The sequence below is a fragment of the Theropithecus gelada genome, chromosome 11 (genome assembly GCF_003255815.1).
Source record: "Theropithecus gelada isolate Dixy chromosome 11, Tgel_1.0, whole genome shotgun sequence".
NCBI classification, from domain to species: Eukaryota; Metazoa; Chordata; class Mammalia; order Primates; family Cercopithecidae; genus Theropithecus; species Theropithecus gelada.
Genome location: NC_037679.1, coordinates 75,913,340 through 75,940,149, shown reverse-complemented (window position 1 = coordinate 75,940,149; position 26,810 = coordinate 75,913,340). Strand labels below are relative to the sequence as shown.

The following is a 26,810-nucleotide window of genomic DNA, read 5'->3' as shown; positions in this document are numbered from 1 at the left end:
GACATATTGAGCTTCATTTGATGAATCTTTAAAGGGGAGACAAGGTGTGGCTTTAGCCTAGTGGGCCCCTTCCTTCCTTCCTCCCTCCCTTCCTCCCTTCCTTCCACATATCCATTCACCCACCCATCTGTCCATTCATTTGCTCATCCACACTGTCACTCACCCACTTATACCTCTATCTATCCACCTTTAACTCACCCACCCACTCCTCCACTTGGACACCATTCCATCCATCTGTCCATTTGTCCATCCATCCTATTTACCCACTCATCTGTCCATCCATCTGCCCATCCATACAGTTACTCACCCACTTATACCTCTATCCACCTACCTTTCATTCACCCACCAACTTCTCTACTTGGCCACCGTCCAATTCCATTCATCCACCCATCCACCCACCCACCCACCCATCCATCCATCCATCCATCCACCCAATTTACTCACCCATCTGTCCATCCATTTGCCCATCCATCCAGTCACTCACCCACTTATACCTCTATCCATCTACCTTTCACTCACCCACCAGCTTCTCTACCTGGCCACCATCCAATTCTATCCATCCACCCATTCATCCATCCATCCATCCATCCATCCATCCATCCATCCATCCATCCACCCACCCACCCATCCAATTTACTCACCCATCTGTCCATCCATTTGCCCATCCACACAGTCACTCACCTACTTATATCTCTATCCACATACCTTTGCATTCACCCACCCATTCCTCCACCTGGCCACCATCCTATCCATTCATCTATCCACCCATCCCATCCGTCTACCCATCCATCCCTCCACCCATCTCATCCATCCATCTCCATAGTATTAATCTACACATTCCATCCAACCATCTCATCCATCCATCCATCCACCCACCCACCCATCCATCCATCTGTGCATCTGTGCATCCATGTATCCATCCATGCATCCACACATCCATCCATCCATCCATCCATCCATGCATCCATTCATGCATCCATGCATCCCATCCATCCATCCATCCATCCATCCATCCATCCATCCAATATTTACTGAGACAATACTGTGGCTCTGCTGCTAAACAAGACAGACATGGCATCTGCTCTCATGTTGCTTGTGATTTGGCAGAAGGGAGACAGACCTTGCCCATCTAACTACCCAATGAACTATCTAGTTAACAATTGGAATAAGTGCTAAGAAGGAAAAACACAGACATCTATGAGACCATATAGCTGGGGAGGCGACTAGTCTGGGGGAAGCAGAGTCAGGAAAGGCTTTATGGAGGAAGCAACATTGAAGCTGAGTCACTCATTCATTTGTTCATTCATTCAATGCTTTTAGGAATCAGCATGGCCATTTACCTGTGTGAATCATCTGCCTTTCCAGGCCTAGCTCACAGCAGCAGAGCAAGACTAAAATGTGTGCCTGGCCTGGTCATATGTATAGTCTTCAACCAGCATTGGGTGTGGCTGTTACTCCTAGATCTGGGACAATGGGTGTCTTCTCTGACCCCTTCAAGAATTTCTAATCCAGCTGTGGGAAGACATAGTGGTATCAGGAGAAGAATGGAGGAGAGACAAACAGACTGAGGCTTAGAGAGCTTGTCAGACTTTCACCTTGACATCATGTTCAAATCATCCCTGCTACCAAGAAGGAACTACAGATGGCTCTGAAGCATGTGAAAAGATGCTCAACCATGCTCATAATTAGGGAAATGCAAATTAAAACTGCACTGAGATACCGTTTGTCACCTGTCAGATTGGCAAAGCTCAAAAGAGGCTTGGTAACGCTGTGTGTTGGTATGGGAGGGAGCAAGAGGCTGTGTCATACTACACACTAGGAGCGTAAGTGGATACACTCTTTACAGAGGGCAGTTTAGCAATAACTGTCAAAACTGTGTACCCTCTGACCCAGTAATTCTGCCGCTAGGAATTTGTCCTACCAAGAGCTCATGTGTGTGTGAAATGGGATGCATGCCCATGAGAGCTAATATTTATTGAACCCTAACTATGCGCCAGAAGCAGTTCTAAATGCTTCCCTTGAATTAACCTTTAATCAACACGATGGGCCCAGGTTGGTACAATTGATCTCCCCATTCTGGATCACTCATGACAGGCTTATTTGTAATAACAAAAGATTATCAGCTACTAACTGCCTATCAATAGAAGAATGGTTAAACAAACTGTGCTCTATCCATAAAATGGCACGTTATGCAGCTATAAAATCGGATAAGGAGCAATCTCTAAGATAGAGTTTTAAGTTAAAAACGAAGGTACAGAAAACAATAGGCAGAATGTACTATAACTTATGTTTTTTTTAAAAAAAGATATGTTTGTGTGTATAAATACATACACACATATACATACATATGGTGACAGGCCTCCTTTTTATATCTTTCAAAGATTTTTTTAATATAAACTTTTTATTTTGGAATAATTTAAGGTTTCCAGAAAAGTTGCAAAGATAGAACGGAAAATCCCAGTACACCCCTCACTGGGTTTCAGTTTCCCCTAATGTTATCATCTTGCATTACCGTGGTACATTTGTCAAAGCTAAGAAACCCACGTTGATATGTTACTATTAACTCCACTCCAGACTCTATTCGGATTTCACCAAACCCATTTTCTACTAATGTCCCTTCTCTGTTCTGGGATCCAACCCAGGTCCCAGAATGTGTTTAGTCATCACGTCTCTTTAGTCTTCCTTTTGAATGTTGATTCATGCAAATATATTATCCATTTAAAAAGAAATACAATTGAACATGAAAAACAACCTTCCCCTTCCAAATCTCCAAACAGCAATAACAACAACAACAAAAATGCTTGCCGATGTTAAAAAGGAACCCACCTTCTATCCCCGACCCCTAAGCCTTTCCATGCCTTTTGGTCTCCAGGCTATGCCTCCTTCAAAAAGCCTTCCCAACCTGGAGCTCATCGCTGTCTGCCCCGTCCCCCGAGACGCTGCATGAATCTCTCTTACACAGCACTTCTCACTGCCTGCCTCGCTTCACAGTTATTTATGTAAGTGTCTGTCTCCCAGCGGAGACTGTGAGCTTCCAGAGGAGGGGACGGGATCTGCGTACCCTCTGCCTCTCCTTCCTGGCGTCAGATAGGATGCTTTGACCCCAATACACATTTGCTGAATTGACACCTAGTCCCTGATGTCAGGAGGAGGAGGAGGGACGCATTTAGGGAGTTAAAAGGAACAGGCCAGCACTTACGACTGTGGGCTGGTGACCCACGCCTAATGAAAACAAATGGTAATAATAATTATACGGATAACAAGCATAATTCTATCAACTTCTATGGTTGAATAATCGAAATCTAGCTCTTTCCATGGATGATCTACTTTAATCATACTAATAGCTCTATGAAGTAGATGTTATTATTATGTCCTTTTTTTCTTTGAGATGGAGTCTTGCTCTGTTGTCCAGGCTGGAGTGCAGTGGCATGACCTCAGCTCACTGCAACCTCCACCTCCCAGGTTCAAGCAATTCTCCTGCCTCAGCCTCCAGAGTAGCTGGGACTACAGGTGTGTGCCACCATGCCTGGCTAATTTTTGTAGTTTTTTTTTTTTTTTAAGTAGAGACAGGGTTTCACCATGTTGGCCTGGCTGGTCTCGAACTCCTGACCTCAGGGGATCTGCCTGCCTCAGCCTTCCAAAATGCTGGGATTACAGGCGTGAGCCACTGCCCCTGGCTACTATGATATCCATTTTAGACATGAGAAACACCAAGGCTCAGAGAGACAGTGACTGACCCATGGGGGGTCAAGAATGCTGCTGAAATTCACATGCAGGATATTGTGATGTTACACTATACTGAATTTGGCATGTCTACATTTTGCTAAGGAAACCAAGGCTCAGAGAGGTGAAATAACGTGCCCAAGTCCACCCAGCTACTAAGAGGCAGAGGTGAGATTGAAACCCAGGTTTGGCTGACTCTGGTCTTAACTGGATTGCTCCCCAGAGACCCATGCCAGAGACCCACGGACTGCCCATGGGGAAGGGTCCTGCTCTCCCCAGCCTCAGTCTCCAATGGTCCCGCCTGAGCCCTGCTCACCTGGCACAGGAGAATCAGAGGCTCTCGGAACTCGGCCTGACAAATGGCACAGATGTCACCGGCTTCTGTGCACTGCTGCCCAGTGGCTCGGACTCCATAGTTCTGTTTGAGGGAGGGGAGAGGCAAATATAGCTATGGACACTCTTGGGAGCCATGCCCTCAGGAGCACTGTGATATCTGTGGGCTGAGGAAGGGGCCACTGCTGTTTCCAGCTCCTAATTCCCCATACCTCAGTGGGGACCACCTGAAGCCAACTCACCTGAGAGGTGCAGAGAAGCTTCAGGGCTTTCCTAACTCCGCCCACGCGTCCACAGATGTCGAAGGACTGAAAGGAGAGCAGGGTGGTGGCTGAAAAGTACCCAAGGATCTCTCGTAACCCCTGCATAATCACCTCACCCCATCCCCTCACCCTCCATCCATTTTTGATTCAGAACATTTTTAGGGCCCCTCTTTCCATTTGCACTTCTTCCTTCCCAACAGTGTTGCATGGCTTTTGTCTTGCTGCCTAACATCAACAGTTTCCCCTGCTACCTAGGCCAGAATAGCAAATATATAGCACATATAGTGCCTATTTCCCCTCCCAAGCCCAGGGCAGGCATTGCTAATCGATCACAGCACTCTTACTCTGAGCACAGCCCACCCTGATAACCCTTCTCCATCTAGCACTCCAGTCAGCCACTGTGTTGATCAGAACCAGCAAGTAATCAGTACGCCCCAATGGCTGATACTGCGTGGATTGCCTGGCCAGTCCTGCTGGAAGGAAGGAGAGAGAAGAACTCATGCATCCTCCCAGGACTGTCTAAAGCTAGAAATGGAGAGCCAAAGAGAAAAAGAAGGATGTACGGATTTTTAGGGGGTAAAAAATCCTCTGATTTGTACTAATGATGAAAAAAAAAGCACTGCATACTAATTTGAGGAGTTGAGGGTGTGCAATTTAGCATGGATACTATTTTTGAGGTAAGAGAGATAGAAAACATTCGGTAGAAGTGTGGTTGGGAGCTTTTGGCTTTAGAGGCTGCCTGCCTGGGTTCAATGCTTGTTCTGTTGTCTTTACCTGAGTGATCTTGGGCAAGTAACCTCAGTTTCTAACCTCCCTGAACCTCAGTTCCTTAACTTGTAAAATGGGAATAATGGGGGCCAGGTGGGGTGGCTCATGCCTGTCATCCCAGCACTTTGGGAGGCTGAGGCGTGTGGATCACTTGAGGTCAGGAGTTCGAGACCAGCCTGGCCAACATGGTGAAACCCCATCTCTACTAAAAATACAAAAATTAGCCAGGTATAGTGGTGAATGCCTATAATCGCAGCTACCAGAGAGGCTGAGGCATGAGAATCGCTTGAACCCAGGAGGCGGAGGTTGCAATGAGCCGAGATTTTGCCACTGCACTCCAGCCTGGGCAACAGAGCGAGACTCGGTCTAGGAAAAAAAAAAGGGAGTAATAATAGTATGTACCTTGAAGGGTTTGTGAAGATGACTATTGGAAAGAATATCATATGGTGAGCTTCATAGGTGAGAAATTAGGGTAGATTAAACCAGAAAAAATACTGATACATGTTACAATGTGGATGAACCTCAAAAATACAATGTTAAATGAAAATGCCAGACACAAAAGGGCACCTATTACATGATTCTGTTTATATGAAACATTCATAATAAGTATATTGATAGAGACAGAAAAAGAAGATTTGTGGTTGCCAGGGTCTGTGAGAAGGGGAGGTTGGAAGAATGGGGAGTGACTGCTTAATGGGTACAAGGTTTCTTTTCAGGGTGATGAAAATGTCTTGGAACTAGACAGAGGTGGTGGTGGTTGCGTGACATTGTGAATCCGCTCAATGTCATTTAATTGTACACTTTAAAATAGTTACTGGAGGCTGGGCGAGGTGGCTCACGCCTGTAATCCCAGCACTTTGGGAGGCAGAAGTGGGCAGATCACTTGAGGTCAGGAGTTCAAAACCAGCCTGGCCAACATGGTGAAACCCCATCTCTACTAAATATACAAAAAATTAGCTGGGCGTAGTGGTGGATACCTGTAGTCCCAGTTATTTGGGAGGCTGAGGCAAGAGAATCACTTGAACCCAGGAGCAGAGGTTGCAGTGAGCCAAGATTGCGCCACTGAACTCCAGCCTGGGCAACAGAGTGAGACTCTATCTCAAAACAGTTCGTGGTTAATTTCATGTCGTGTGAATTTTCCCTCAATTAAAATAAATAAATAAATAAATCAGCATGGGTGCTCTAGGCTCCCCCAGGGCCCCCTGAGGCCTTACTGAATGGGGCCCTCCTTAGGCTGGCCCTCCAGCCTTGGGGCCACCTCACCTTGCAGAGGCTGTAGAGAACGATCAGGACCCCTCCCAGGAAGTAGCTGTTGGAGGAGTCGTCACCCATGATGTATTTGTACCACAGCTGGATGGGGACAAGGGATCGGAACAGCTGGCTCAGTTCCTCGATGACCAGATAGAACTTTCCCTGCAACCACACAGAGAACATCAATTATTATTAGCAGTAAAGACCCAAAGGACCCGGCTGGGGGGCCCCCTGCCCCGGGTAGTGATGACATTTCAGGTCACAGGCAGGCCATTAATCAGCTCTGGAAAGCACTCAGGCCAGCTCCTAATGGGGCTGCGATATGGCCAGGGAGACGCGGCCCCTGCCCGCTGCCCTTACCCGCCACCCAGCAGCCCAGAAGATCAAAGTGCCCAGGATTGAGGATCGAGTTTCAGGGTAGGAGAAACTCTACACCTTCGGGCAGAGGGCTGGAGAGTGGGTCACCCTCTGGGTCTTGCTGCAGCTTGGAGGGCTCAGAGCCCAAGGTAGGGGCACAGTTCCTGCCCTCCACATCCAGGCCATCCTCATCTTTAGAGGGCTGACTCCAGCATCACAGTGACTGCTTTCAGGGGCCCGGGCAGGATGGGCACAGAATGCAGGTAAGCCCAGGCCATAAGGCCCAAAGCAAGGAGATACGTGTCCTTCTTAGCTCCACCACCTGCTCTCTTCCAAGGAGGCAGGATGAATACCTAGTTGTGTTGAGAAAAAACAGGGGCCGGGTGTGGTGGCTCATGCCTGTAATCCCAGCACTTTGGGAGGCTGAGGCAGGTGGATCACTCAAGGTCAGGAGTTCGAGACCAGCCTGGCCAACATGGTGAAACCCCAACTCTACTAAAAATACAAAAATTAGTAGCTGGGCGTGGTGACGCACCTGTAATCCCAGCTACTCAGGAGGCTGAGGCAGGAGAATCGCTTGAACTTGGAGGCGGAGGTTGCAGTGAGCCAATATCACACCACTGTATTTCAGCCTGGGCAACAGAGTGAGACTCCATCTCAAAAAAAAAAGAACACGACTTGGGTACTCACACTGGGCTGGGATTGAACCTGACCTTGCTGGATGTTCATGACCCTTAGTTTCCCCATCGACAGAGTGGGAATCAGAACTCCCACCTTACGGGGTTGCTTTGAGGATTAAAGGAGATGAACAGGATAAGCACCTAGCATTATTCCTGGAGAAAAATCCTATTTATCTTCCTTCCCTTGACCTTGGACAAGTCCCTCAAGCTTTCTGTGGCCTGTGTTGTGAAATGGAGATGAAAATAAGCCCAGTCTTGGCCGGGCTCGGTGGCTCAAGCCTGTAATCCCAGCACTTTGGGAGGCCGAGACGGGCGGATCACGAGGTCAGGAGATCGAGACCATCCTGGCTGACACGGTGAAACCCCGTCTCTACTAAAAAATACAAAAAACTAGCCGGGTGAGGTGGCGGGCGCCTGTAGTCCCAGCTACTCGGGAGGCTGAGGCAGGAGAATGGCGTGAACCCGGGAGGCGGAGCTTGCAGTGAGCTGAGATCCGGCCACTGCACTCCAGCCTGGGCGACAGAGCGAGACTCCGTCTCAAAAAAAAAAAAAAAAGAAAATAAGCCCAGTCTGTAGTGTCGAATAAAGTTGAATACCTACCTCCTTTATGACCCAGCAACTCCAGTCTGAGCTATTTACCCCAGAGAAATGAAACATGTGTCCACATGTATGCCAATGCCCTTAGTGGCTTCATTCATAAAATCCCCAAACTGGAAGCAGCCCAGACGCCCATCAATGGAAGAACAGATAAACAAACGATCGTGTATTTATACAACAGGATACTGCCCAGCAATAAGAATACATGAATGCCTAACGTTTGCGATGACATGGGTGAATGTCACAAACATTATGTCGAATCAAAGAAGACAGTCATGGAAGAGTATTTGTTGCATAATTCTGGTTTATACTAAGTCCTAGAATAGGTAACACTAATCTGAGATAATAGAAATCAGATCCCTGGTTGTCTGGGGTAAGGGGTGGGGAGAACTGACTGCAAGGAGGTGTCAGGAAATTTTGGAAAGGGATAGAACGATATATATATATATATATATATATATTTTTTTTTTTTTTTTATATTTTTTTTTTTTTTTTTTTTTGGAGACAAGGTCTTGCTATGTTGCCCAGGCTGGAGTGCAGTTGTGCAACTATGGCTCACTGCAGCCTTGATCTCCCAAGTTCAAGCGATTCTTCCACCTCAGACTCCCAAGTAAATGGGACCACGGGTACACGCCACCACATCTGGCTAATTTTTTTGTATTTTTAGTAAAGACAGAATTTCACGATGTTGCCCAGGCTGGTCTCGAACTCCTGAGCTCAAGCAATCTGCCCCTCGTCAGCCTCCCAAAGTGTTGGAATTATTGGTGTGAGCTGCTGCACCTGGCCTAGAAATATGAAATATTTTATATCTTGATTGGGATGGGGGACACATGGGTGTGCACATTTGCCAAAACTAATTGAAATATACACTCCTAATATATGCAATTTATTGTATTTAAATCCTGCTTCTATAAAGCTGATTAAATCAAACAAACAACCCTGCCCCAAGCATCCATATCTGTAAAAATATGAATAATCTTTACGCCAACAATTTTATGTCTGGCAATTTACCCTAACAAAATAATCAGAGATATGTGCAAAGATGTGCCTATAAGAATGGTCACTATAGCATTCTTTGTAATACTAAAGAAAAAAAAGAGTAACAAACAAGATGTACAAAAAAGGGTCTGATTATGTTAGAGATCTGTAATGGAAAGCCATACAGCCATTAAAAATGTATCCTGAAGAAATAGCAACTTCATGGTGAAGAAAGCAAACATACATCATATTAATCAGGTGATAAAGGTTAACATCCCCAGTGAGAGGTCATTTTGACATCCTGAACCCTCTGACATGATGTCCTGAAAAGACACAGTATCACTTCTGTGGTACTGTCGCCAAAACTCAGCAACGAATTCTAATCTAATCATGAGAAAACAAGAGACAAATCCAAGAGACATGGATCTCTCTCTCTCCTTTTTTTTTTTTTTTTGGTTTTGTAGAGAGATGAGGTCATGCTGTGTTGTCCAGGCTGGTCTCAAACTCCTGGGCTCAAGGGATCCTCCCACCTCAGGCTCCCAAAGTGCTGGGATTATAGGCATGAGCCATTGCACCTGGCCCCAAGTTGAAGGGGCCCAACACTCTTGAAAAATGTCAAGATCATGAGAGACAAAGAGAAGACCAAGGAATGTGAAGTTGGAGAGAATTAAGGAGACATGACAAGTAATGTAACATGGGATCTTGGATTCAATCCTATTCTTTCTCTCTCTCTCTTTTTTTTTTTTTTTGTTTTTTTTTTTTTTTTTTTTTTTTTTTTTTTTTTTTAGAAGTATTTTTTTTTTTTCCCACCCAGGCTGGAGTGCAGTGGCACAATCATAGCTCACTGCAGCCGCGAACTTCTGGGCTCAAGTCATCCTCGTTCCTCAGCCTCTCAAGTAGCTGGGACCACAGGAACTCACCACCACTCCCAGATAATCTTTTGATTTTTTGTAGACACAAGGTCATTCTATATTGTCCAGGCTGGTCTTGAACTCGTGGGCTCAAGGATCCTCCCACCTTAGCCTCTCAAAGTGCTAAGATTACAGGCATGAGCCACCGCGCCCAGCCCTGATTCAATCCTATACTGTAAAAAAAAGTCAATAGGCCAGGTGCAATGGCTGACGCCTGTAATCCCAGCACTTTGGGAGGCTAAGGTGGGAGGATCCTTGAGCCCACGAGTTCAAGACCAGCCTGGACAATATAGAATGACCTTGTGTCTACAAAAAATCAAAAGATTATCTGGGAGTGGTGGTGAGTTCCTGTGGTCCCAGCTACTTGAGAGGCTGAGGAACGAGGATGACTTGAGCCCAGAAGTTCGCGGCTGCAGTGAGCTATGATTGTGCCACTGCACTCCAGCCTGGGTGACAGAGTAAGACCCTGTCTCACAAACAAAATTGAAAAACAAAATAATGTCAATGGGGCAACTGGCAAAATGTGAATAAGGTCTTTAGTTTAGTTAATAGTAACAGTATTGATGTTCATTTCCTGCCCTTGCTAATTGGACTCTGGTATATCAGATATCAACATTAGGGGAAGAGGAGTGAAGGGTATATGGGAACTCTCAGTATTACTTTTGCAACTTTTCTTTAAGTCTAAAATTATCTCAAAATTAAAAGTTAAAAAAGAAATCATCCTGATGAAAGATATCATTTGACCCAAGCAAATGCTCATATTATTGTTCCAAATGGAAATAATAGAGAATGCAAAAAAAAAATACTCATTCTTTTTGTGTTTTTCTGCTCTCTCCAGATTTTTTATACTGAGCATGTGATATGTTTAAATTAGAGGGGAAATGAGTCTGGATGTGGTGGCTCACACCTGTAATCCCAGCACTCTGGGAGGCCGAGGTGGGCAGATCTCTTGAGGCCAGGAGTTCAACACCAGTCTGGCCAACATGGTAAAATGCTATCTCTACCAAAAATACAAAAAATAGCCGGGTTTGGTGGCACATGCCTATAATCCCAGCTACGTGGGTGGCTGAGGTGTGAGAATCACTTGAACCCAGGAGGTAGAGGTTGAAGTGAGCCAAGATCACATCATATGCGTGGCATGTGGACAGAGACTTTATAGCCACCTTTTATATTCCATCTTGATCCGCTGGGCACAGGTCACTCAGAAGAGGATTCCTTGGAGCACATATACCCACATCTACCAAGGACCAAGAAAGGGCATCCAGTCATCACTCACCACCCGCCTGATTTTTGTGACTAGTTGGCCACCTCCAGTTGTGAGGTCATTGTTTCTCAAAGGGCCCTCCTTTCCCCTCCTGACTCCCACCAGTCCCTGAGTCCCAGAAACATCCCCTGGAGGGAAATGCTGGTTTCCCTCTGGAACCTTTGGGAAGATGGGGGTGATTGGAGAACAGAGATGTAGGGGGTGGCCACCATGGTTGTTTTACATGGACAAGAGCATGATGGATGCTGGACCAATGGACAGCAACTCAATGGATGGCCAGGGCTAATCAAGCCAGTCCATATCCTGCTGCAGATCCCAGGATCTGCAGAATACCCATGATTTGAACTCTGATTTCCTGAACCACCCACCCTCAGCTGCCCCATGCCTCCCTCATGTCTCCCAAATTGCTCTCACCCAGGGTCTCTCAACTCAACTCTTGCATGTTCCATCTTACCCAGGACCAAATTGTCCAACCTCTCTCAACTGCCAGTCTTGACCTACTGTTTTTTTTTTTTTTCCACTTAAAACATTGTGTTTTTTAGAGATGGGGTCTATGTATGTTGCCCAGGCTGGTCTCCATCTCTTGGGCTCAAGTGATCCTCCTGCTACCTTGGCTTCCTGAGTCCCCTGTAGAGACTACAGATGTGAGCTGTAGTCCCTACGTGGGACTACATGCCTGGCCTTAACCTACTTTTGTCACTCTTCCCTACATTCAGCGCATCCCTATATAACTCTTCTTTCCTTCCTTCCTTACCTTTCTTTCTTCTACCCATCTGTGTTTCCTTTCTTCCTTCCCTCCCTCCCTGCCTCTTATCCATTGATGCTGTCTTCCTTCCCTTTCCTCTGCCCTTCCCTCCCTCGCCCGCTCCCTTTCTTCTTCCCTCCCTTCCTTGCTTTCATTTCTGGACACCTACTATGCACCAGACACAGTGCCAGACTCTGGTGAAACTAAGATAACTAAGACCTCATCTCTGTCATTAGGAAGCTTGCTACCCAATGAGGAAGACCATCACTAAGCAAACTACTATAATACAGTGTGGTAGAACTCTGCTAGAGGTAAATGGGAGGGAGCCCCAGAATTGAGGCATGGGATGTGGGGTGGGAAACTGATCAAGAAAGTCTAAGAGAAGTTATCTTTCCAGCCACCCAAAGTGTGATCCATGAACCAGCACCATCGGCATCGCCTGGGAGCTGGTTAGAAATGCAGGCTCTTAGGCCTCACCCCAGACCTCCTGAAATAGAATGTACAATTTAATAAGGTCCCCAGGTGACCCGAGTGCACATCCGAGTTTGAGAAGCACTACTTTAATGGATGTCTAAGAGCCAAACTGGTGAAGACATGAGGGCAGGCAAGGGAGGAAGGGTGTTCCAGAGCCAAGAGGTGAAGGAAAAGATGGTTAATGGTCTGGGCACCATCTTGGTAGGCAGCCTCCTGCTTGGTCTGCCTGGTCTCATGACAGGTAAGGACACGGCTACCCCATGAAAGGTCCCTGTGACTCTGGGAGCCCCTGCCTGCTGGCGTCTGGCTGATTCTGGTCCCCTCTCTGTCCTTCCTTGTAGGCCAGTCTCAACAACCAGTCTGGGTTGGTGGTAAAGAGCACAGCCCCAGGAGCCAAAGAGGCTGCGATCAGACCCAGGATTGTCACCTGCCACCTTATGTTTAGTTTTGGTCACTGTCTTTGGATCTTCCAATTCTCAGGCCCCTTAGCTGCAGGCTGGTTTCTGGGCCAAATCCCAAACTTCCCACTTGCTACTGGGTGGCTCTGGAACAAGTGTTGGCAAACTTTTTCTACAAAGAACCAGGTAGTGAATACTTAGGCTTTGCAGGCCATAAGGTCTCTGGTGCTACTACTCACCTCTGTCACTGTAGTAGGAAAATAGCCTCGGACAACAGGTAAGTGAATGGGTGTGGCTGTGTTCCAATACAATTTTATTTATAAAAACAAGTAGCAGGACGTATTTGGCCTGTAGCCTGTAGTTTTCTGACCTGTGGTCTGTTCTATCAGAATCCAGATAAGTCATGATGGGGATTCTAACACATCCCCAGGATTTCCCAGAAGGCTCTGATACCAGATTCTTTGCCTGTCTTTTAGTTGCTTAATGACACTAAGCTCTTCCTTTGCAGATGGAATAGTGGTCCCTCTACTCTTTGCTGAGCTAACATCTATTCATCTTTTGGGTATCAGCTAACTGTCACCGCCTACAAAAAGCCTTCCCTGATTCCTCTTTAACTGAATTAGGTGCTCCTGTTGTGTACGCCCTTGAAGACTCCCCTAAACAACTCCTTTTTTTTTTTTTAGATGGAGTCTCACCCTGTTGCCCAGGCTAGAGTGCAGTGGCATGATCTTGGCTCACTGCAGCCTCCACCTCCTGGGTTCAAATAATTCTCCTGCCTCAGCCTCCTGAGTAGCTGGGATTACAGGTACCCACTGCCAGACCCAGTTAATTTTTTGTATTTTAGTAGAGATGGGGTTTCACCCTGTTGCCCAGGCTGGTCTCGAACTCCTGACATCAGGTGCTCCACCCGCCTCAGCCTCCCAAAGTGCTGGTTACAAGTGTGAGTCACCATACCCAGCCCCTAAATCACTCCTTCAAAGCATTTTTCACAATATTAAAAAAATTATTTTACTGTCCATCCCTCCCACCAGACTGTGAGCCCCTTATGGGAGAAAATAATTTGGTTCTGGGTGTATTCCCAGCATCCAGCAGGTAGTAGGTGCTCATGTAACAGAGGAGACCTCTTGAAGCTGAAGATTCCATCCTCATTACTCAAGTCAACTTCCTACAGTTTGCTGATGGAGGAGAGTTGAAATGCTGAAGAGAGAATATCTCTTTATAAGCAAGCACTGATGTCACAGCAAATAAAATTAAGAGAGTGACAGCTTATGTGGTACCCCGTTAAAGGTAGCAATTAGCTGCCAGGGGGGTGGGCCACTTTCAAAAGGAGATCAAACCACCAAGGAAAACTGGGCATATCCCAGCAAAACCATCTCTCTCTAATTAAGCAGTTTTATAATTCCAGGTTTCTTAAGCATGTTATTTCTGACGACCACCAAATGGGATGTGTGGTTTCTCTGGGGCGTTAGAGAACAAGGAGTCAGATTATGAGCTGTCTCGCCTCCCTGCCACCATGAAGGGGAAACAGTAGCAATTGTTGCAGGACGTGCTTGGGCATGGATGGTTCTCTGCTTGGATTCAGATAAAGGGGGCGGGAGTGTCGAGTTGGGAAGGCAGATTCTATTCCGACTTCCTCACTGCCAAGATGAGGGGTGGGACAAGAAGAGAAATGGGAAATATCGAAACAACAGAGGGCTGGCTCCAGAAGCGGGTGGGAAATGAAGGAGAGTAGGATGCTGAGAAGCAGAAGAAATGAACAGAGAGGAGAATTTTTTAGAAGAATGCACCGACGTGGGAAAGATGATTTGAAGACTTACGGGAGTGGGGAGGAAGGGAGGAGGAGAGACGTAATCAGGTATCTGTCAGCAGCTTCAATGTATGAAAAATGCACAGAGATGAAACCTTTTATTTTTTCTGTATCAAGATGAATAATGACTATTTATATAGCTTTGCCTGTTTACAAATCTCTTTCATACAAATTTTTTCATCTGTGGAGGCAGGACAGCCTAGTGGTTTAAAGGCATAGGATTTGGGATTCTAAGGTCAGATCTATCACCTACTAAATTGGTTGATTTGGCACAATAATTTAACTTCTACGTCCCTCAGTTTCTTCATCTGTAAATGGGGTTGAATACACACACACGTTCATACATATATACACACATACATATAGATATGCATGCAGTGGTGTGCTGGCAAACTAGGTCTCTGGGGGAAAGAAAAGGCCCTAATTTGTGTTTGCCAGTTTCTGTGGTATAAATGTTCTCACAAGGCCAACTTCAAGCTACCAATGATTTAACAACTGTTTGCAAATTTCCTGAAAATTTAACCATTGGCTCTCACATGTCAGGAAAACCTGTATTCAACACACCGAGGTGATCTTATGATTAAATAAGCCAATAACTCTAAAACACAGGTACATGAGAAGGGCCCAGTACATGATATAGCTATTACTGGCCCTCATGATAATCCAGAAATGTGGCCATTATGTTATTGCTGCCCTATTTTAGAGATGAGAAAATGCAGGCTCAAAATAACTAAGGCGAACTAGAGTTAAGGCAAAAGGGATATCTGGGACTTCCAAGCCTAGGCCTCAAGAGATCAGGAAGCTTTCACTTCCTTCTGCTTGTTCTCCCTCCTCCAGCCGCCATGTTTGTGGGAAGCCCAAGCTCTAAGGAGAGACCCAGTGAAGAGGACACATGGAAGAGGAGCAGCTCTGAGACTAACTGGAAGAGCAACATGGAAACCAGCCAACGGTGAGAACTGAGGCTCCAGATATAGGACCTTAAGAAGGCCATCCCTGCCATTGCAGCTGATGCATCAGACCTGGGAGTGAAGATGCCATGTTGGATAGTCCAGCCCCAGCAGATATCATGGGGAGGAGAGACAAGCTGTACCCAGTGTGTCCTGACTGGACTCCTGACCCGCAAAATTGTGAGAATTAAATGGTTCTTTCAAGTCAACAACAACAACAACAAAAACTAAGCTACCCATCTAAGGCTACTCAGCTCGTGGTATAGACTGAACTGTGCCCACCTCAAGTTCTTTTGTTGAAGCCCTAATCCCTAATGCCATGGTTTTTAAAGATAAGGCCTCTGAAAGGTAATTAGGTCATGAGAGTAGAGCTCTCATGATGGGATTAGTTCCCTTATAGGAAGAGACATGGGAGATCTCTCTGCCACTCAAGGACACAGTGAGAAGACAGCCTTCTGCAAGCCAGAAAGAGGGTCTTCACCATTAACACAATTATAAGTGTCATGTAGCAACTTCAGAGAAGCTTTCACCTTATTCTTCCCCACTCTCTCTATCCTACTGTCTGGAACTTGGATGTGATGGCTGGTACTCTTGCCACCATCTTGGACCATGAGGAGGAATCCTACCCTCTAGGGTTGGTGAAACAGTGGGCTGGAAGGTGTCATATTCCCAGGGTTGAACCGCTTATCTTTGGCCTTTACATGAGAAAGAGATACATTTTTTAAAAATTTAAGTCTTATTATTTTGGATTCTTTGCTGTTACTATTTGATTCCAGTCTTAACTAATAGAAAAGGTGTGGGACTCGACAGGTAACCAAGAAGTATTTGCTGAATGAGCAATGGATAAATGAGAGGGCAAACTAATGGCCTTGTGCTTCGAAACACCTGGGTTTCCCACAGGCATGGCTCATAGAGAGCTCTGATGATGAAGATACTAGGAATGGGAGTCTATACATAACAAATATTCTAGAAAATGATGAGGTGGCCAGGCGTGGTGGCTCACGCCTGTAATCCCAGCACTTTGGGAGGCCGAGGCGGGCAGATCACAAGGCCAGGAGATGGAGACCATCCTGGCTAACACGGTGAAACCCCGTCTCTACTGAAAATACAAAAAAATTAGTCGGGTGTGGTGGCGGGTGCCTGTAGTCCCAGCTACTCGGGAGGTTGAGGCAGGAGGATGACCTGAGTCCAGGGAAGTCGAGGCTGCAGTGAGCATGATCGTGCTTCTAAACTCCCGCCTGGGTGACACAGTAAGACTGTCTTTAAAAACAAACACCTCCCTCAAAAACAAAAGAAACAGGGAATTTCAAAGTCTTAGAAAAACAAAAGGTAAAACATCTCATTAAAATTTTTATGTTGATTACATGTTGAAATAATATTTTGGACACATTAGGCTAAATAAAATAGAGTATTAAAATTAAAGTCACCTGTTCCTTTCTAGTTAATGTGACTACTAGAACATTTAAAATCGTCTGTGTGACTCCCCTTATATTTCTGTTGGACAGCTCTGTTGATACTCTGATCTGAGTGATTACATACGTTTGTAAAAATCCACTGAGCTTTATAATTAGGGCTCTCCACAATATATAAGTTATGCCTCAATACAAAAGAAAAAGGAAAAAAGGCAAGAGAAGGGCGAGCCAGGATGGAAAGAAGCGCAGCAGGTAGGGGGCGGGGCCAGCGGGGCGGGGCCGGCGACCGCGCGTTCCCTGGCAACGGGTGCTGCCGGTGACGTCACCACCCGCCGGCGGCCATTAATCCCCCTCCCGGCGGCGCGGGCTGGCCCGGCCGCTTGCCTCCTCCTCCCCCGGGCCCGGATGAGATCACCGCGTCGGGCGGCCGGCTGTCCCCGCGCTCCCAACAAATCGACTCCTCGGCGAGCGCCGGCATCTCATGATCTCATGGCCCCGCGGGACGGCGCCGGCCGATGAGGTCACAGCCCCGCGCCCCGGGCCGCCCCGTTCTGCGCGCCACGGGCTCCGGGTCGGGCCTCCGGGAGTCCCGCGCGGGTACCAGGCCCCCCAGCATGAAGCTCTTAGCCCACAAAGGAGGTCGCAGTTTGCGAAGGGCAAAGCTGCCTTTTCCATCCTTTTGACGCATCTTTGCGCGTCCACTCCCCGCTGTCTTATTTGAACATTTCACCCCGAACACCCCGTGTCCAGCAGGGAGTGACCTCATCAGCTCCCCTAAACTTGAAGTCAGGGGCCAGGCGACGCGACTTGCCTGCAGGATTTCACAGCTGCTGGGTAAAGGAAGTTCTGGAGCTGTGTCTTACAGACAAAGAAAGGGGATCAGAGGGATAAAGGAATCTGCCCAAGGTTACCCACCTAGGGAAGGGTGGCGCAGGAACCCGGACCTCCATGATGTGAATGAGCCCTTTGACTGCCTTTTTCTTCCCCTTACTTGTACCCCAAACCTCTGCACGTTTGCCCCAGTGCATCTTTGCTCTGGTGGAAATACTGGTAACGGTCCCACTTGCGGCGTGCCCCCGTTATGCTGGGCACTGTTCCACATGACAGACCACTGGAGAGGAATTATACGGACCATATTACACATGAGAACACAAGGCTAGGAGAGGTCAAGTTACTTGCTGCAGAATTGGGACTTGTACCCAGGTCACTTGACTCTACAGCACAGCCTTTCAATTCCTTGATACCACCTTCCCCAGAAAAAGAGGAAGGCTTCCTGTTGACAGTGATACACCCTCCTTTCTCTCTTCTCTCTCCGACAGGGTCGCCATCAAACCCAGTTGAAGAGGGTCCAGTGGGCTTGTTAGAGGCTTCACAGCTCACTTGCCAGCAGCAGATTTCTCCCATCACTTAAGAGACTATCACTCACACCACTCCTTTGCAGATCTCCAGCAGCATATACAGCCAGGAACGACAGGAGGAAGGGACATGACATTTACTGAACGGCAGTGCTGAACCAGGCACTGAGCCAGGGCCTGTCACTAAGGGCAAAGCTGGGAGGGATATCACCAGCCCTGGTTTGCAGACGAAAAAGCGGAATTTATGTATTTATTTTTTTTGAGACAGGGCCTTGCTCTGTCACCCAGGCTGGAGTGCAGTGGTGCGATCACAGCTCACTGCAACCTTGACTTCCTGGGCTCAAGCAATCCTCCCCCCTCAGCCTCCCGAGTAGCTGGGACCACAGGTGTGTGCCACCATGCCCCAGATAATTTTTAAAGGATTTTTTTTGTAGAGATGAGGTCTCCCTGTGTTGCCCAGGCTGGTAATTTTTTTTTTTTTTTTTTTAAACCATAGTCAGATGTCAAGGAAGTACAGGTTTCAGCTCAAATGTCCATCCCACAGAGAAAGCCCTTTCCCATTTCCTAAACGAATTCTCCATGAATTGTTTTTATTTTTTTCTAGTGCTTGTTGAAACTTGAAGTTCTATATTTGTGTGTTGATGTAGTTTCATGGTGATTTCCCCAATGAAATGAGAGCAGGGACTCTGTTTTGGTCTGTTTCTTTCATTTATCATCTTATCCCCACACCTTTGCAGTGCCTGTCATAATATGACACTGAAATATTTTTTGAGGAAATGCAAAGAATTGGTGGCTTAGGATGGTGAGCAGGGCTGATGTTCAAAACTCAGGTGTGTTTGAGTGTAAAGTGTGGGCTTACTCCATACTTTCTAGGAAGTTCAAGCCCTTTGCTACATATACTTTACTTACAGTAAAGTCCCTGTGGTGCTTTTCAGAGCCTATTAATTCTTAAGTGTACTACAGTAGTGACAAGTTTGGCATTCTGGTTTCCCTATCAGTAGTGTCCTCTGTTGGTAGCTGAGAGGAGAGGGAAATCAGAGGAACTTAGTAGGAAGTTAGCCGTGGAAGGGACAAGGTTATACATGCTTATGCTCTGACCTTTAATAATAGCAAGGAAGAAGACATAAAAACTACAAAAATCAGGCTGGTGCAGTGGCTCATGCCTGTAATCCCAGCACTTTGGGAGGTTGAGGCATGAGGATCGCTAGAAGCCAGGAGTTCAAGACTAGCCTGAGAGACATCATGAGACCTCCTGTCTCTATTTAAAAAACAAAAGCAGTCCAGATGCGGTGGCTCACACCTGTAATCCCAGTACTTTGGGAGGCTGAGGCAGGCAAATCACTTGAGGTCAGGATTTCGAGACCAGCCAGGCCAACATGGTGAAACCCCGTCTCTACTAAAACTACAAAAATTAGTTGGGCATGGTGGTACACGCCTGTAGTTGCAGCTGTTTGGGAAGTTGATGCATGAGAATTGCTTGAACGGAGAAGGTGGAGGTTGCAGTGAGCTGAGATCGCACCACTGTATTCTAGCCTGGGCGACAGAGCGAGACTCTTTCTCAAAAAACAAAACAAAACAAAAACAAAAAAACTACAAAGGCCAGACACAAGGAAAACAAACAAATGGTAGTCATGAAACTGTTTTCTTATGGGCAAAGGGAGGGAGGAAGATGGATGGAACCCAGGAGGTATACACAAGGGGTTTCTAAGAAACTAGCAGTTTTCTACTTTTTAAGCTGGGTGCACGAGTATTTGTTATTTTTTGTTTTTATACCTCATACATGTTATTTTTTTAAGGCCACAAGCTGAAATTTTGCTTACCCACTTTAAAAATAGACTATAACAACCCCATGACGGGGGAAATTGTTACTTCCACTTTGCAGATGAGAGAAACTGAGGCTCAGTTTCAGAGAAGTTCACCATTTTGCCTAAGCTTACAGAGCTCAGATATAGCAGAGGTGGGATTTGAATACAGGTCTCTGATGTCTGTACGGATGCTCTTACCCACAACATCTGCCACTGGATAACTGGACACTCATTAAAATAACTAGAGCTGATGAAAATGTGTCATTTTCTTGCTCTCACCCCCAATTTCCTATAAAGATCCTCTCTCTGCAATTCTGGCAAGGAGGGGGAGGAAGAGGAGGAGGCCGCGATCGCCTCTGGTGCTATGGCCCCAGGAGCCAGCTGGCAGAGTCCTTGGGGCCAGGCTGAGGCCCCATAGGAGTTGCTAGGCTGTGAGTAAAAATATTCCTGTTAACAGCAGCAGTGGGGCACCCAATTTCATTGGCCATGGTTCCCTTGATCTAAGAGCGTTGGCCCCATGAACAGGAAGGGCCCAGCCCACGTGCCCCAGCAACTGCATCAGCAGCTTCCCTGCACACAGGGCCCTGCTCCCCAGTACCCAGGAGAGGCCTTATTATAAGATGTTGATGATAAAGCCCATAGTGGCCTGGAACCCTGTTAGCTACAAAAAGGCGGTCTCTTCCCTCTGTCCTGGTCCCAGGTGGATGGATGAGCTTATCTGTCCCCGTGTCAGCTACAGTCTTCAGCACAAATGCTCTGGGCTAAACTGCCCAAGCCTGGCTGTTTCCCAAAACACTAGGGAGTGGAGGGAGACAGAAAAAGATGGGCAGAGGGTATCTCCTTTCCTGGTAGTCTAGAGCCCATGACTTCAAACTTGACAGACAGGGTCCTCAAGTATGGATCTGTCCTGCTGGGAGGGCGACTTTGCCCAAGTCATATCACTTCTCTGGGCCTCAGTTTCCTCATTAGCAAAGTAGGGGATGTGGGAGGCTGAATAATGCCCCCCCCCCCCACCAAAGATGACCATATCCCAATCCCCAGAACCTATGAATTTGTTACCTTACAGGGCGAAAGGAATTTTGTGCACATGCAGATGTGATGAAATTAAGGCTCCTGAGATGGGGAGATTAGTCTAGGTGATCTGGACAGGCCTAATGTCATCACAGGGATCCTTATTAGAGGAAGGCAAAAGGGTCAGGGTAAAGGAAGACAATGAGGCAACAGACACAGAGGTTGGAGAGATGCACTTTAAAAATAGAGAAGGGGACCAGAGGCAAGGAAGGCAGGGAGCTTCTAGAAGCTAGAGAAGACAAGAAAATGGATTGTCCCCCAGAGCCTCCTAAAGGACTGGCACCTTGACTTTAGCCCAGTGACATGGATTTTGGACATTTGACCTCCAGCAGTATAAGATAATATGGTTGTGTTGTTTTAAGCCACAAGGTTTGTGGTTATTTGTTACAGTACCCACAGGAAACTAACACAGAGAAGAAATAGTTAGACTGTCATCAGGGTAGCGTCAGGATGGCATGGCTGGAGCATCTCTGGTGGGCTGGCTTCCATGGCAAGATGGGAGGAGGCCAGAGCACACCCAGGCCTGGGAGTGGCCTCTGAGCTGTGGTCCCCACCACCTCTTTGACTACATCTACTACTATGGGGACTGGCTACATCATTTATGATACCCCGTGTAAAGTTAAAATGCAGGGCCCCTTGTTAACATACTAAGAATCTTGGTTGGGCGCAGTGGCTCACACCTGTAATCCCAGCACTTTGGGAGGTGGATGCAGGCGGATCACCTGAGGTCAGGAGTTCATGACCAGCCTGTCTAACATGGTGAAACCCCGTTTCTACTAAAAATACAAAAAATTAGCTGGGCATGGTGGTACGCAGGTGAAACCCTGTCTCTGCTAAAAATACAAAACTTAGCTGGGCGTGGTGGTGCATGCCTGTAATCCCAGCTACTCGGGAGGCTGAAGCATGAGAATCACTTGAATACAGGAGGCGGAGGTTGCAGTGAGCCGAGATTGCACTACTGCACACTCCAGCAGCCTGGGTAACAGTCATAATCTCATACGGCAACAGTGGAGCATTAAGCCAAGTGTTTGGGCCTTCTGCACAGGGTGCTTGCCCATGAAGTTGCCCTGCCCCTTCTTCTGCTCCAGCCACACTGGCTGATTGCTCCTTAACCTTGCCAAGCATGTTTCCACCTCAGGGCCTTTACATATGCTGTTTCCCCGGCCTGGAATCCTCTTCCCCACATATCCGCATGGCACACTCCCTTGCTTCCTTCAAGGCTTTGCATGAATGTTACCTTCTCCCTGCCCCCCACCACTGTCTAAAAGAGCAGCGCCCTCCCCGCCCTGCCCTGCAACCATGACACTCTCTGTTTTGTCTCCATCTGACATATTGCCTTTTGATTTCTTGTTTATCTAAGTCCCTTGAAAGTGCATGCTCTGCTTCTTTGCTGCTGTATTCCCAGGACCTGGTCCTAGGCCTGACACAGAATAGGTGGTCAAAAAATACTGGTTCAATGGATGAAGAAATGGATGAATGGAAAGTGCCCAGGACAGTGGCTGGCTTGTCGTACGTGCATGGTGACTGGCTTCTACAATGTTGCCATGACAATGACTGTCATCATCTACTCCTGGGGAATGACAGGGGGAGGGCTGGGGTCATGTTTTCCAAGGACCCCTTTCCTCTGCTTACCTTGTTGTTTCACTAAGAAATTGAGGCCAGCACTTATAAGCTGCAATGATCAAAAGGCTTCATTCATATTAAAGGTATGGTCCTGTTCAATCTTCACATCATGAATACTATCCCCATGATATAGGGGAGAACATTGAGGATTAGAGAAGGCTACTGACTCACCCAAGGTCCATGACTTATAAGTGAAAGAGCTGAGAATAGAACCTGCTGAACTCCAAGTCTAGTAGACCCTTGCAACTGAATTCACACTGCCTGCTTCAGGGAAAATATACTGAAGGGAGCAATATTTGCAACACTTTCATGAATTAATTACCTTCGGTGTATGTGTTTTGAGTATCGGCTATGTGCCATGCACTGTGCTGGGAATAAAATGAAATATACAGCAGACTTGATCTCTGTTCTCACCAAGTTTTAAGTTCTAATGGGGGCAACAAACCAGCAATCACAACATCACATGATGCATTCAAAACAGAAGTGGCCTCGGGGCTGTGGGAGCACACAGGTGAGTCACCCAATCACAAGTTCAGACTTCCAAGTGGATGTGATATCTAAACACCTGAGGGTGATGGGGTGATGAGAGGTCAGCCAGATGGGGCTGGGGAGACAGTGTTCCTAGCACAGGGAACAGCCACTGCAAAGGCCTGGAGGAGGTGAGAGAACAAGATCATGATTCGGCCCTAAGAGGAGTTCAACACACCTGGCAAGCGATGGCTGAGGTGTCGGGCTGGGAAGAGAGGCGGCCAGGCAGACATTCAAAAGGACTCCCTTGGCCAGGCACAGGGGCTCACACCTCTAATCCCAGCACTTTGGGAGGCCAAGGTGGGTGGATTGCTTGAGCCCAGGAGTTTAAGACCAACCGGGGTAACACGGCAAAACCCTGTCTCTACAAAAAATACAAAAAAATTAGCCAGGCATAGTGGCATGCGCCTATAGTCCCAGTTGCCGGGGAGGCTGAGGCAGGAAGATGGCTTGAGGCTGGGAGGTCATGGTTGCAATAAATCCTGATCGTGCCACAGCACTCCAGCCTGGGTGACAGAGTGAGACCCTGTTTCAAAAGAAAAAAAAACACAAAAGACCAAACAAAACAAAAAACAAAAGAACTCCCTTGCCTCTGACTGGCATGGGATTATGGACAAGGTACTGAAACTCGTGGAATGATGGTTTCCTCCTCCTAAAATAGGAATAGCCCTAGCCGGACATAGTGGCTCACACCTGTAATCCCAGCACTTTGGGAGGCCAAGGCAGGTGGATCACTTGAGGTCATGATTTAGAGACCAGCCTGACCAACATGGTGAAACCCTGTCTCTACTAAAAATATAAAAATTAGCGAGGTGTGGTGGTGCATGCTGTAATCCCAGCAACTCAGGAGGCTGAGGCAGGAGAATCGCTTAAACCCAGGAGGCGGAGGTTGCAGCAAGCCAAGATCGCGCCACTGAACTCCAGCCTGGGTGACAGAGTGAGACCCTGTCTCACGGGGAAAAAAAAAAAAAAAAAAAAGAAAGATAGGAACAGGCCTAGACACAGAAGGCTGGCTGCAGGGATCTACCTGCCACCTCCCGGCCTCACCTAGTGTAATGACAAGTCTGCTTTCAGTAATGCCACACCCGGGGACCTGTGGTAATCTGGTCAAGCCTATGAGGGAACAGAGAGCTGACCCTCCTCTCCTCCCTCCGCCATCCCCGTCCTCTGCATGCATCTCTGCGCTGTCACTCAGTGTGTATTTATGTCGGGCTGCTATGGCCGTCACTCAGTGTGTATTTATGTTGGGCTGCTATGTGCTAGGCAACCTGGATAAGGCCGCAGGCGGGAATAAGTCTGTGTTCCAGATGCCATCTCCCTCTGTCTTGTTCTTGTTCTTTTGTGTGTCTCTGCCCCACCTCTCCATCAGCCGCTTGAAGTCAGGGTCAGGTCTTATCCCAACAGCTAAGACTGAGCAGGCACTGAAAACTCTGTTCTAAACCTCATGACCTCATTTGCTCCTCACCGGACTCCTCCTGGAGCCAGGTAGTATCATCAGTCATGTACACAGAAGAGGCATCAGAGTTTGACCCGGTGAACTCACTCACCTGAGGGTATACAGCTAGTGGCAAAGGCAGGATTCAAACCAGGCAGCTCCAGGACCCAGTCCAGGGCTGGCACCTATCAGTAACTAGTAGGAATAATATTTCCTTCCTTCTTTTCCTTCCTTCCCTTCAGGGTTCTGATCTTAGTACTTCTGGGCACCGAGGAGAAGAGCCAGAGGCTGGCAAAGCCTTGGTGGGCTACCAAGCCCCCCGCAACAGGGCCTGGATTTCCACGAGGGTCATGAGGGAGGATGCGCATGTGCGCGCGCGCGCACACACACACACACACACACACACACACACACACACAGAAAAAAAACAGGCCAGGCACGGTGGTTCACGCCTGTAATCTCAGCACTTTGGGAGGCCAAAGCGGGCAGATTATTTGAGGTCAGGAGTTTAAGACCAGCTTGGTTAACATGGCGAAAACTCGTCTCTACTAAAAATACAAAAATTAGCCAGGTCTGGTGGTGAGCGCCTGTAATCCCAGCTGCTCAGGAGACTGAGACACAAGGATTGCTTGGACCTGGGAAACAGAAGTTGCAGTGAGCCGAGATGGCCCCGCTGCACTCCAGCCTGGGCGACAGAACGAGACTCTGTCTCAGAAGAAGGGGGAAAAAACACACCCATGGAGCATTTAGATGTGCCAGGGATTGCTAACAGCACCTCTACCTGCATTGCTTCAATTTAGTTTTTAAATCACCTCCTGTCTCCACCCCATCCCCAGAGGTAAACAGGAGTATTTCCTTTTTTTTTTTTTTTTTTTTTTCAATGGGGGTCTTTCTATGTTGCCCAGCCTGGACTTGAACTCTTGGGCTCAAGCCACCCTCCCACCTCAGCCTTCCTAGTAGCTGGAAAGACAACCTTCCGAGTAGCATGAGCCATCATGCCTGGCAGATAACTTCCTTTTTTACAGACGAGGAAACTGAGGCATGGAGAAGGGAGGTGACTGGCTGGAAGTGATACTGATGGAAATGGTGGAACCACAATTCCAGCTCAGATCCACCTGACTCCAGAGCCCAAGCTCTTTCCAATCCACTGGGAACCTTTCTGGACAAGCTAAAACTTGAGACATGTGATCAGTGGGCTCCCTCAGGTCAAATCTCAGTTCTGCTACCTTTTCTTCTCTCCAGGGAATGAGACACATCTGGGGGAAATATGGAAGCAGGGTAGTCCTCACCTACCCCAGTGGAAGCACAAAGCAGGAAACCAACACAGCAGCCCCCGTCTTCCCCCACAGGAGCAGGGAGCCAAAGTGGACACCTCCAGGGCCCCCTCAGGGAGCCTGGCTGCCTTGCTTAATCATTTAGCTGAAGAAGAGCAAAATGATCCGCACTTAGCTTGCTAATTAACTCCCCCAGCACCCCAGAGCAGGGGTTGCCACCACATACCCATGATGTAGTTTGGAAAGGTGGGTCAGGGTGGGTCTGGGAGCCAAGAACGTGAGCCTCCCTGCTTTGCCCTGTGTGCAAATTCATACCAACCACTGCTGTTCACTTATCACTTTATTTGAGAGTCACTCACTCACCTACGCTGAGCCACTGGGCAGATTCTTATTCTGCCCCCATGGAGCTTAGAGTCTGGTGGGGACGGGATGCTCAGGAGTTACCTGGAAAAACGCGCACCCCGAACTGTTTTTCACTTCTGCACTGTGGCTGCGGCTGTCCCCTCTTCCTGCCGTGCCCTTGTGGCTTTGCAATGTCCGGGTAACTCCCAGCCCTCCTTTAAAACTCAGCTCTGATGTCACCTTCTTTAGGAAGACTCTGCTGGGGGCTGGTTTAGGTATTCCTTCTCTGTTTTCCCACAGGGCCCTGGAGTGACTGCTTCCTTGCCTGCAGCACCCCCACCAGACTGTGAGCTTTGAGCGTGAAACTCCTGGTCTGCAGAACCCCATGCCGTGCGTAGGGCTCGGCACTCTGTGGTGTCCCATAAATATCTGCAGAATGAATACATGAGAAGATAAATCATGTGACCCA

General features: G+C 47.5%; 1 protein-coding gene across 1 annotated transcript in view; it reads right to left on the bottom strand.

The window, feature by feature from the left end:
- The window catches only part of RNFT2 (ring finger protein, transmembrane 2), a 110,227-nt gene that overhangs the window by 13,499 nt on the left and 69,918 nt on the right, over positions 1-26,810 (bottom strand). Inside the window, exons 8-10 of the mRNA XM_025402154.1 lie at positions 6,351-6,500; positions 4,299-4,364; positions 4,040-4,141 (exon numbers count right to left, since the gene is read on the bottom strand). Coding sequence (XP_025257939.1) covers positions 4,040-4,141; positions 4,299-4,364; positions 6,351-6,500 — 318 coding nt within the window. The remainder of the gene's footprint in view (positions 1-4,039; positions 4,142-4,298; positions 4,365-6,350; positions 6,501-26,810) is intronic.